Raw genomic sequence first — 12,285 nt, 5'->3', positions numbered from 1 at the left:
TTAGAGACAGGTAATAAATTACAAATAAAAACAAGTATTTTTAAGCACTTTATGCCAGAAAATATAGCAATAAGCTTCTAACTTATATAAATTACTTTGGTTGCTATTTGTAATAATTGCATAAAATTTCGTAGATCTAGCTTAAATATTTAAGGAGGAATAGAAATTTATAAAAAAAAACCTCTTTTTGTCCTATGTTTTTTTGCTATAACTTTTAAAAGATTCAAGAAAATAAAATCAAAAAATGTTTGGAGCAATTTTTAATAAAATACATAAACATTATTTTAAAAATTATTCAAGATTGAGCATTTAAAGTTCTTTCATGCTGTGCATGCGCCGATAAAAAATAAATTTTTATAATTTTGTAGAGAATTGCATTAGGTAACTGTTGAAAGAAATAGGATTTGAATATCTTGAAAATTTTAAAAGTTTCTAGCAATCTTCTAAGTAGTTTTTTTTTTTACTCTTTAAGAGAAAGCTCTAAATAATAAATATTTTCACAAATTTTACTTTGTATCAAGAGACAAAATTAAATAACAAATGAGAATGCCTTACAACATATCGAATGCCTTACATATCAAAAGTATTTATCTTTGCAAACGTTGAAATAAAATAATTTGTCTGTGTTGTCTAACTTTTAATAATGAGCTTACAAATATATAAAGAGTAAGCTTTAATAATTAAATAAATGCAGTTGACAAAATTAATAATTCATAGAAAAAATTATTCTGTCATAAAGAGTTGAGTAAGTGTTATAAGTCTGAATTCAAATATTAATTACACAGTTGAAATATTATGTAATTTAAATTTTGTTAATTACATAGGAAAGATATTTACTTAACAAGGGAAATGCAAAATTGGTTTTTAAATTATGATAATTTTTTATTAGTTTCTAAACCAGGGGTTTCCAACTTACATGAGGCCGGAGGCAGCAATTAAAAACATCAGTCAAATGGCGGGACGCTACTTTATCAAAATTTTATATTTGAAGAAAGATCTTTTATGTTTGAAGAAGATCTTTTATGTTTGCAAAAACATTAAATATTACTGTCAGACTTTTATCAAGTTGTGAAACAAAATTATTGAATTATAAATTAAAATAAGAAGTAGATTTTTACCTGAGAAATTTTTTTTTTTTTTGCATCGTTGGTATGTTAAATTTCACAGAAACGGAGAAATTAGGTATTTTTTTTAATGAAAGAAAAGTACTTTAAACCCATACAGAGTTTTTACGAAAATTGTTCGCAAAAAAATGATAACTAATATATTTTAGTTCGCGGGCCACAAAAAAAGGCTTCGCGGGGCGGATGTTGCCTCTCACGCCGCCAGTTGGTAACCACTGTTCTAAATCATGTTTAAAATTACAACTGTAAAATTACATTATAATTAAAATGTAATCTTAACAAAATTGAATGGAAGATATAAACTAATTATTTTTTATCAATTCAAACAATTTATTTGAATATTAAAAGCTATAATATTCATAGAGTAATTAGTATATGTCCTTTTTGTAATGAAACATTTTGACAGATTTGGGAAATAAAGTTACTTTATTTATATTTTGTATATAAATTCTGCAGCAAATGTTATTTGCATACCATTTAACACTAATATCATTTATATAGGGATACATTAAACGTGAAGCTGGAAAAACTTTAGCAAAAACGGACATTCATTCTCTAGGATGTAGTGAAATGTTATTAAAAATTTAAACTATCCTAAATAGATAATAAAGTAATGATTTTAAAAATGAATATAAGTGAACAAAACAGTTTTTTTTTTATTTCTGTGGAAAACTTATAGCCTGGTAAAACATTTTTGTTTTGAGATTAAGGCGTCAAACAATTGACAGTGTATTTGACAATTAATACCTCATCTTTTATCCTAATATTAATTTTGAATATGCATTATAAAATCTCATTGGGAAACCTTAAGATTTATGCAATAAAGAAAAATGCCTTGAATAAATAAAAATTGGTTTGAAAGAAATGACCATATTAAAAAATTTTTTTTACTGCATTTCAAATTGGAATATAAAGAGGGATTAAAGGATTTAGGAAAGTTTTAATTCATGATAAACTCAATAATTCAAATTTAATGACAAAGTAGTTGTAAGAAGTTTTGGAGCAATTTAAAGAATAAGTAGTAAATTTCTTTTCTCAAACCAACTATTCTATGAGACCAAATAAATCAATAGCGAACATTAATACTCTTATAATATGACATATTATCTTATAATATAATAATTACTAATAATACTCTTTCAACCTGATAACAATTATTCAAGATTATTTCCTACTCTGATATGATATTGGCCATAAACAATGACAAACAAATGTATACAAAGTTTCAGGACATTTACAAAATTTAATCAAATGGTAATTAAAGACAGGTCCTTTTGAGGGTTAGAATCGGGTAATATATAATAAACTACAAGAAATTAGGATAAGCAATCAATTAATTGGAGCTGTGACTGCAAGTAATCATGATTTAGGATTACAAGTACTATATAATGACAAGAAAAGATTAGAGAAATTAAGATTATAAGCAATAAAATTTCAACAAGTAATTATGATAATCAGCAATCTAACACTAATAATTCTAAAATAAGATTACAGCATAATTACATGTAGCATAATTTAAATTGGAATCGATGGCATTATATTTGGATCTGTAAGTTATTCGTTACTGGTCAATATGATATCTATTTAATATATTTAACACAATCTTATTATTTTGTTTATAAAATGACATTTTCAGTGCAGGAAATGTTTCCATAATGTATAGGGAAATCTATAATAATTGTTACTGTTCAATATGATATCTATTTTATATATTTAACACAATCATATTATTTTGTTTACTAAAATGATATTTTTAGTATGGGAAATATTTTGCTTTAGTTGGGAAAACGATATTAATTTGACATGGTTGAAGAAAATGGGTCTAGAAGTATAACCAGTCTAAAAGTGAACCAATAAAATATTAAATCAATGATAAATACATCAATAAATATTGGTAACAAAATTTTGAGTTTTTTTTTTTTCAAAATTAAGTATAGTTTTTAAAAGATAATAAATTTATAAAGAAAAAACTTAATTACAAATAATGTTATTATATTATAATTTTAAAGATAAAAATGAAAATCTGACAGAACTTTCAAAGCACACATCGTGAAAAGCCTTGAACATTGAAAATGTTTTTTTCTTCTGTAATTCATTTATTGCAGTCCACACCTTGTTTACCATAAATTACTTATTATGCTTCATTATAAACACATTTTTTTCACGCATGCATCTCTTTGTACCCAAACTAATGCAATTTTAAATTTTTTTAAAATAAAAAAGAATGTTCCAAAAAGCTATTTAAAACTAAGAGATGACTATTTAAAAAATAATTTAATAATTGTTCAATAAATATTAAAATAAAAATTAATACTATAGTTATTCAAAATGAAGTATAGATATTGGATTATATTGATATTGCCAATCAATCGTAATGTTACAAAAGTGTGTTGCCTTAAATAAACTATGCTAAAGGCAAATATTTAAGAATCGTTATGTTTTCTATAAAGATACTAGATAACTCATTTTTAGTCTCCACAACGCAAAACTGTTAAGGAAACAGCAGCTCCACCTCTTATACCTATTAATAAATTTAACCCAATGCAAATTAGGTTCTTCAATCCCCTCATCTAGTTTTCATGAAAGGTAGAAGGTTTCGGTATTAATTTTATGACGAATCCATATTGTTCACCTGTTTATGAACTCTCTCATGCAGAACTGAAACCTATATCATCTGCATAAGAAGTAGATGCTCTATTTTTTACCAACCTTAAATTTCACATTATAATAAAAAAAAACATTAAATCATAATTATGGAATATAATTAAAAGACCAGAAAATTTTTATTTATCGAGTTTGATGTTATAAAAGAATTATTCAGAAATCAGTCACGTGAATAAGGCTGTGATCAACACGAATAATGCATTACAATATGTAAACAAAATTAAAACTTGGTTTCTCTAAACATATCAGTTATATTAAGCTAAATTAAACATTTTATGAGCCACAAAAGCTGATTCACCCTGTTTCTCTGAATGGAATAATAAACTAAAGACTTAAAAAAATTTACAATAAAGTTTTCTTCAAAGTAATTTCAAAATTTGGATATCTTTAAAAATAAAATAAAAAATCTTATGAAAGTTGTTAATAATTTTTCTTACGTACAAACATGAATTTTAAAAAAACACTTTTTTTTTTATAAAAAATAAGTTAATCAGAAAGATATGAAGAACAACAAAAAAAATTATTTAAAAAAAATAAAATAAAACTGACGAGTTTTTTTTAAAGAACACAGCCATATTACTTAACAATAATTATAAACAGTATCTTTAAAAGATTATTAATTAAAGAAAATATTTCTAAAATTAACAAAATTAAAAATTTTAATAAGATTTTGATCAATATCTGTTAAAGTAACTGCAAAATTAGATAAAATAATTAAGATAAAGTAACAGATCAGTTATTAAAACAATTCAGTGCTATGTAGTGTTATAGGGAAAATAAATGAGTACTCACTGAACGATATATTCATAAAACTTGATTTGAATATGATAAAAAAAACAATATATAAGGATATATTTAAACTATTTATAACAAGTTAGTATAAAAGCAGAAATTGGCAGGAAAGCAAAGGTGTAGCAAATGAATGTATCACTTTGAGGCATGGAGTTGGTAAAGAGATATTTTATTCTGCAATAGTTGCTGTAACATGATTATTGAAAGTTACTTCTTTGTTGGTATCAACAATAAAATTATCCACTAACTTACCAACAAATAAACAATAGAATGTAGGACTTGTACAGTTTAGTAAAACTAGTACAAAAAAAATTAATAAACTTACTTTATTTCTAATTTTTGTTTGTTTTATGTTTGTTTCTACTAGGTTAAAATTATTATTTTCACCAATAGGACATTTTACGACATAATTGTTGAAGAAGAAATTTTTTAATAAATTTTTTAAATAAATACCAAAGTAAAATACTTGGACATAATCTCGTGAAAGTAGGATTAAAGCAGTATTTTGTTACCAAACATAAATTTTTAACAACTGCTGTGTAAGAAAAAATTAATGGTCCCTAGTTTGATTATCAGGACATTCAAATAACATTGAAATACACATAAAATATATAAATCAACAGTTTAATGGATTTGTAATACAGTTTTGTTTCATGAAAAAATATGTAGACAATTTAAGCAATTTTGTTTTTATGAATTATTTTATTATTTGGCTCACAATTTTTTAGACAAATGTAAGAGAATATCAAACATAATTAATAATTGTAAATATTTTTTATTCTAGTGGAGCAATTATTGTTTCCTTTGATAATACTGCAACTCTAAAAATGCTTATAAATTTAGATTGAATCAATTAAACTTCAGGCAGTTTAGCAAATAGGGAAATTCAGAAAAATATTTCTCCCTTATATACTTTTTTTCTAAAAATACTAGTTCTTTTTTTAAAAACAATTGAAGGAAACTAGTTTTCCAGTTTTGTAAGGCAAAGAAAAATTAAAGTAAAAACTTTACTTTTTATGCACAGGCATGGATGGAGCAGATGGGAACAAGAACTTTTTATGCACATGGGCATAATTGTTATTTATCATTAAGAAATCAGTAGATGAAACAAATATATTGGGAAAACAGAGATAATTGAGACAGGTCAAATCATGTTTCTCTGTTGCAATCTATATATGATTTACTCAGGAAAAATTTGACACCATCAGATCTTGATGTAACACCATCCAGAAGAAATGTTTTTTTATATACATAAGATGTTGAAAACAATCAAATTTTTAGAAAAATTCCTGTTTATAGAAATTTTCTGCATTAAATATAGCAAGCTATTTAAGTAATTTCATTTCACAAGATGATTTCAAACACATTTCTAGATGAGGAAATTTTCTATTTATAACTTATATGGAAATGTAAGCTGGGAATAAAGTAAAAGCATTTTCGGAAAATATAACAAAAAAGACTTACAAAACTGGATCATCAAAACTATTTTCTATATGTGCATTCGCTAAAGCATTCTGTAAAGAAAAATAAATTTTTATGAGACATTCAAATATAATAAAGCATCACAACAAACTATATACCTTTAAGTATAAAAATGAAATTTGAATAGTGAATGAGTTGCTTATGTTCTTGAATACATGAAAAAAAAGAATATGGTGAATGTAAAATTTCATCAACTATCCTGCACATATTAATTACTGCAGTAAGCAAGTATTAACATTTTGATTCAAAAACTACTAAGTATTAGTTACCAATTTTCTGATAATTTTGGCAATAGACATCTATTAATAAAGTTCATTTCAAAAAACAAAACTAGGGTTGCAGTAGGTGAAACATTAAATGTAACAAATTATCAAACAATTTTCTAGTAACAAATTATCAAACATTATCATTAACAGTGATAAAGAATAAGCTGCTGCCTCAATTTAAGTTATAACTGAAGTGTATAGTTTAACTTTCTTAAGTAAACTAATATACTACAGGTGGATTTTTCTAAAATTTAATTTGATTGAAACTTACAAGATAGATCGCCTTTCAGTAAACTTGAATTTTATAGAATAGAAATTCTTTTACCTAAATGCAATGGTCAAACTTTTGCTAAAAATATCTGATATGAAAAAATTAACAATGTTAATGACAATAGTGCTGAGGCTATAATATCAACATGAGTAAAAGCAAAATTTTAGCATATTTAGATAATTATGTAATTAAGATTTTGAAGTTAACATTTTTGTTAAAAATAAAGTTGCACTTTTTTTTTAACATTATTGAAAATATCAATATTTGTAGCGAACCTTCTTAAGTACAATTTTTGACAAATTAGAAATTATAATAAGACATAAGTAGGATATTTACTGCATCTAAAGTAAAACTAAATTACAAGCTTGTAAAGCTTATGTTACTATAATATACATCAAACATTTTTGGGGAATAAGGTAGAAGTTAATAAATCAATATTTTTAGCTTTAGAAAAACAAATCGTAAATGTAGAGGAGAACTAAGTGTAAAAAAGAATCAAAGAAAATCCTAATAGAGTAACAGTTAGTACTTTTAAACTAACATATAGGCTGCGTCCATTTTCTTTATTGTGCCCAATTTTGTAAAAATACATTTAGAGTTGTGTTCATTTTTGAAAGCACACATTTTGAACTGTGTCCATTTTTCAAGCACATATCTTTAGTTGTATCCAGAATAAAAGGTCACCAACAGAATACTTTTCGGAATTATTTTAATAACAAAAATTTATTCTATTGAAAATGTAAGGCAAGAAATAAAAGGAAGTAACAGAAAGGTCACACTAAATAAAGGAGGGAAGAGACTAAATGGTCAAAAGGAAAAAAAAAGCGATAACAAGATAAATAAATTTAAACTTACAAGAGTGGGAATATATTGGAAAAGTCAAAAGTTTATAATAGAATAGTATAGAAGTATTTCTAAACTTATAAGATATATTAAATTCACATACATTTGAATAAATTCATATATTATTTTTGATTGCAAAATTATTACGAGTTTTTATTACAAATTATTATTATTACAAGCCAGAATTTTTTTCTCAATAAAACAAGTATTAATTAATTTTTTTTAAGTTTAGAGCTTCACACATAACGAAATTTTATGCAATAAAATATAAAAAATTTATAGAGCATTTCCTACGAATTTTATTCTATTAAGAACTTCCAGTATAAAATTAATTTCAGTTATGGTTAATACATATCAATACTATAAAAACATAACTATATGATCTTTTTTTAACTTCATAATGTATAAAAAAAACTTAAAAATTATAATTTAGAAACACTATTTTGTCCATTGACACTTTAATTTGTGGTATAAGAGCTTATAAAATCATGGATCATCGTTCAAAGTACTAGAAACGTCTAACTAAACATGTCTGGCAAAAAGTTTCTAATCTTTTAGTTTAACTAATTTTAACTTTATATACTCAGAAACATAGCGTAAAAACAGCTTTTTTGTGGAATATCCCTAAATGCAGTTATAAAACATTCTTTTGATACAAATAACATATTTTACTTTTTCCTTACATTGAAATAAAGTTAATAAACTACGTCACTTAGAAGCATAAAACATTTTTTTCACAAAGATACAATTGAAAAGTAAATTATATTCAATAATGAAAAAATATTTTTAGTTTTTTTACTCCTCTTTATCCAATCTTCCTCAATAGCACACATTATTTTCAGCAATTAATGTAGTAAACTATAATAGTACATTAAAAAAGTTTTATTTAAATTATTTTAAATAATATTTATCTAAATATTGTTTTAGGAACCAAATCAAAATCATAATGAAAGCAAAAATTAAAAAAAAAACTTTTTTTTTCTTCAAGTGCTTTTTTCCCCCTTGAAAGCAAAAAATCACTAGGTAATTAAAAATAAAAAAGATAAGAAAACTAATTTAAAAATTTGAAATTGAAGAGTTTTTAACTTTTAAATTTCTTATAGATTTAACAAAATTTTCTACTTTTGAGATATACGCATTAAAATTTTTAGTTACTTAACATTGTTGTAATAAGATAAATTATTAATGCGTGTCTAGATCAAAATAAACTTGACCTTTATTTTTGTAATTGGAGAGTTTGGAAATAGTTTGGTTGTGGACTTGTCATCATCGCTACAGTTTTAATTTACTTGAAATAACATTTGTACTGAAACTTTTATTATTTAAAAGAAAAATAGAAGTAATTAGATAATTAGAAACTCCTTGAAAAAATAACAAGACTCCAAATTTAACAGTAACAAAGTGTTAAAAAAGTAACACAAAATGGTCCCTTTCTCTTTTTATAAATGAGTAAAAATTAAAACAAAACAGTGAACTGGATATCATAGCATTTCAAATTAATACAATCATACTAAACAATTATATACATAAATAAAAGTTCATTGGTAGCCATTTCCTCGTTAGAGGAAAAAAATTGCAATGACATGTTTTCAAATCATCCTCAAAGATGTTTCTCAAACTGTTGTCAATAGTCTATTGTGTAGCTCTAGTGCACATAAAAAAGTAAAGCAGTCTAGCAATAGGGGCCATGGAGGCTAAGGCTCCACAATCTCGAGATCAACAACATAATTGCGAAAATGTGGCCAGCATTGCACACGGGCCGCCTTCCCAGACAAGCTGGTACCCATCGATCTGAAGCTGAAAAGTACTACTAATATTACAAATAAAATTACAGTTAATTTATATATGCAACATAAAAAACGTTGACTAATCTTTTTACTTTATTTCTATATCTGAATTCTACTTCTGAATTCTACTTCTTAGTTTATTATTCACAATTAAATGCTTTCTCACGCTAAATATTATTAACATCCTGTTGTTTTATTCAATTTTTAGACTTAAGTATAAAAGAATTAACATTTTAAGTCTTCCCTTAAACCCAACTGTGAGAAGAATTCCCTCAACCTATTTAATGCACTAATTGTAATTACTAACGGTTTCCTTTTTTGCATGTGAGGTAAGAGTTCATCAGGACTAATTTGCAAGATTTTTCCTAGCTTTTGAGAGAGAAGCACTTTGATTTTAGATTATTTGGTTTCTTACTATCTATACAATCATTACTTAATAAAAACTTTTGTTTTGCTTCAGCATACCTGTTTAATTCTCCTGCCTGGCCATATTGTTTTTTTTACATATGTGTATATACATTATTATAATTACAATGATGAAAGATAAATAAAAATATGGCATATTGCTTACATCTTGAGGATATTGATTTGATGCTCTTCTAAGAGCAGCAGAATGTCTTACACTGAATGATGGAAGAGTGTTATGACGCTGAGCAGATAATGCTCGTAATGGCAAAGCTTTACCAAGTTGTGCTTCTTCTTGAGAAGTTTTTCTTCCTGATAATTTAAAAAATAAAACAATAAATTAAAAAATTTATTTATAACAGTATAAGTATTATTGATTTGCTCTAGAATTTAAGAAGAATATATTATAGTATATAATGGAGGAATTCAGAATAAGGATTTCTCCTTAAATCGAATTAGCAAGCATCCCCCTCAATAAAAATTTTTTTTTTTTACTATTTAGTAAATGGAAATAACAATCAACTATTGCAAGGAAGACAAATATACGATTATCACTATACTTTTTATCACAATGGATGGCAAATTTTTACCGTAAAAATAATAAACCAACAATTGTTAAAAACCTCATAAAAGCAGCATTCTACTGGCTCATATATATGTATGCAAAAATTTAGGCTGTTCTTAATGTATTATACAAAGAAATGAAACATATAATTTTCATTTACCAGAAAATGTATTTATAACAGTATAAGTATTATTGATTTGTTCTAGAATTTAAGCAGAATATATTATAGTACATAATAGAGGAATTCAGAATAAGGATTTCTCCTTAAATCGAATTAGCAAGCATCCCCCTGAATTAAAAAAAATTTTTTTTTTACTATTCAGTAAATGGAAATAACAATCGACTATTGCAAGGAAGACAAATATACGATTATCACTATACTTTTTATCACAATGGATGGCAAATTTTTACCGTAAAAATTACAAGTCAACAATTGTTAAAATCCTCATAAAAGCAGCATTCGACTGGCTCATATATATATGCATGCAAAAATTTAGGCTGTTCTTAATGTATTATACAAAGAAATGAAACATATAATTTTCATTTACCAGAAAATCTAGCTAAGACAGGAATTTTACTGTTCACTATCATAGGCTTCATTTTGGTGCTATCTTTATTTAATTTAACTTCTGATGTCGAGGAATCTCCAGTACAAAATGAAGCTGTAGAAAGAAAATATAAGAAACATTTTAGAGCATTATCATTACAATTTTATATTGTCAATTGCACACAATTTCATAACTGTACATAATTTCAGTTGAATTAAATACCTAATCAGGATAAATATTAAGTTTTTCAAACATAAAAATTCAAATTATGACTATATGAGACTCTAAAAAATTAATTACAGAAAGAGATACTAATGAAAATATAAAAATTATTTTAGAATATAATCATTAAAATTAACTGCACACAATATTGAATTAAAAAAAAAACAAGCAGCATAAATACAGTAGGAAACCGATTATCCGGAACAATCGGGACCATCGCTATTCCGGATAACTGATTTTTCCGGTTTTCTGAATCACAACAAAAAGTCGTTTTTTTTTATTGTTAAACCCAACTAAAAAAAAATATTTGGAAATAATCTTGAAAAAACGAAGTAATACACTAATGATTATTTCCAAAATGATGCTAGGGTAAACATCTTTCAAAAAAGAAAGAAAAATCCTAATATCTTATGAGGAAAAAAAAAAAAATTTTTTTTTTTTAAATAGCGGGAAAATTTATAAAACTTCGTTTCGGTTTTTTGGTTTTCCGGTTTTCTGATTTCCGGATAACGGGTTCTGTACTGTATAATTTTTTTTAAACATACAAAATCAAATTTTGAATGCATGTTATTAAAACAAATTCATTTATAATGTATTTTTCTTTGAGTAAAACATTTTCAAAGAAGTTTTAAAAAAATGAAAGAGAAGGTTTCAAAAAAATTTTAATGGAACTAAGCTTGAGGAACTAAAATAAAATGTATCAATTGACTGATTGCAAATTATAAAGCAACAGACTGGTCAATATGCTATACACATGAAATTTACTTCAACCTGATAACTAATCCCCCCTCCTCTGTTTTTTCAAGTATTTAAAATTAAAAATAATAATTAGCAAAATTTTAGATTAAAACAATCATAATAGATTAAAAATAAAAGTTTAATTACAAAAAAGAAAGCAGTAATTACAGTTAATTTGAAATGTTAAGTTAGTAAACTAATTGATAATTCATAGTGAAATAAACAAATGCATTGAAAATGAAAATTATTTAATGATATAATCACTTGACGAAATGTTATAGTAATGTTAATATGCAACGTTATTAATTCATCCATTTGACTGAAATTAATTTTCTGATCTTTTATTTAAAAAGTTCCATCTGAGTTATATATAAATATAGGTGTTTAAATAATAAAGCTATTTATTTTTTAAAAAAATTACATAAATATAAGTTTATATACACAGTAGAAAGTATTATATCAAGAGTCCTCAAGACCTCTTCTTCAAGTCTGGAAAATTTATTATTCCAGAAAATCGAAACTTAAGGAAACTAATCGAAACAAACATCATAACAAACATTAATCAATTAAACTAATTA

The 12,285-nt window shown here is 24.8% G+C and overlaps 1 protein-coding gene across 1 annotated transcript in view; it reads right to left on the bottom strand.

Annotated features, from left to right (window-relative positions):
* The window catches only part of LOC107453748 (TOG array regulator of axonemal microtubules protein 1), an 81,922-nt gene that overhangs the window by 65,153 nt on the left and 4,484 nt on the right, over positions 1-12,285 (bottom strand). Inside the window, exons 3-5 of the mRNA XM_016070678.4 lie at positions 10,748-10,861; positions 9,801-9,946; positions 6,045-6,094 (exon numbers count right to left, since the gene is read on the bottom strand). Of these exons, the coding sequence (XP_015926164.4) occupies positions 6,045-6,094; positions 9,801-9,946; positions 10,748-10,861 (310 nt within the window). The remainder of the gene's footprint in view (positions 1-6,044; positions 6,095-9,800; positions 9,947-10,747; positions 10,862-12,285) is intronic.

The sequence above is a fragment of the Parasteatoda tepidariorum genome, chromosome 2 (genome assembly GCF_982258835.1).
Source record: "Parasteatoda tepidariorum strain Cologne lab strain chromosome 2, Ptep-v5.0, whole genome shotgun sequence".
Taxonomy (NCBI): domain Eukaryota; kingdom Metazoa; phylum Arthropoda; class Arachnida; order Araneae; family Theridiidae; genus Parasteatoda; species Parasteatoda tepidariorum.
This window is presented reverse-complemented; position numbering and strand designations above follow the sequence as displayed.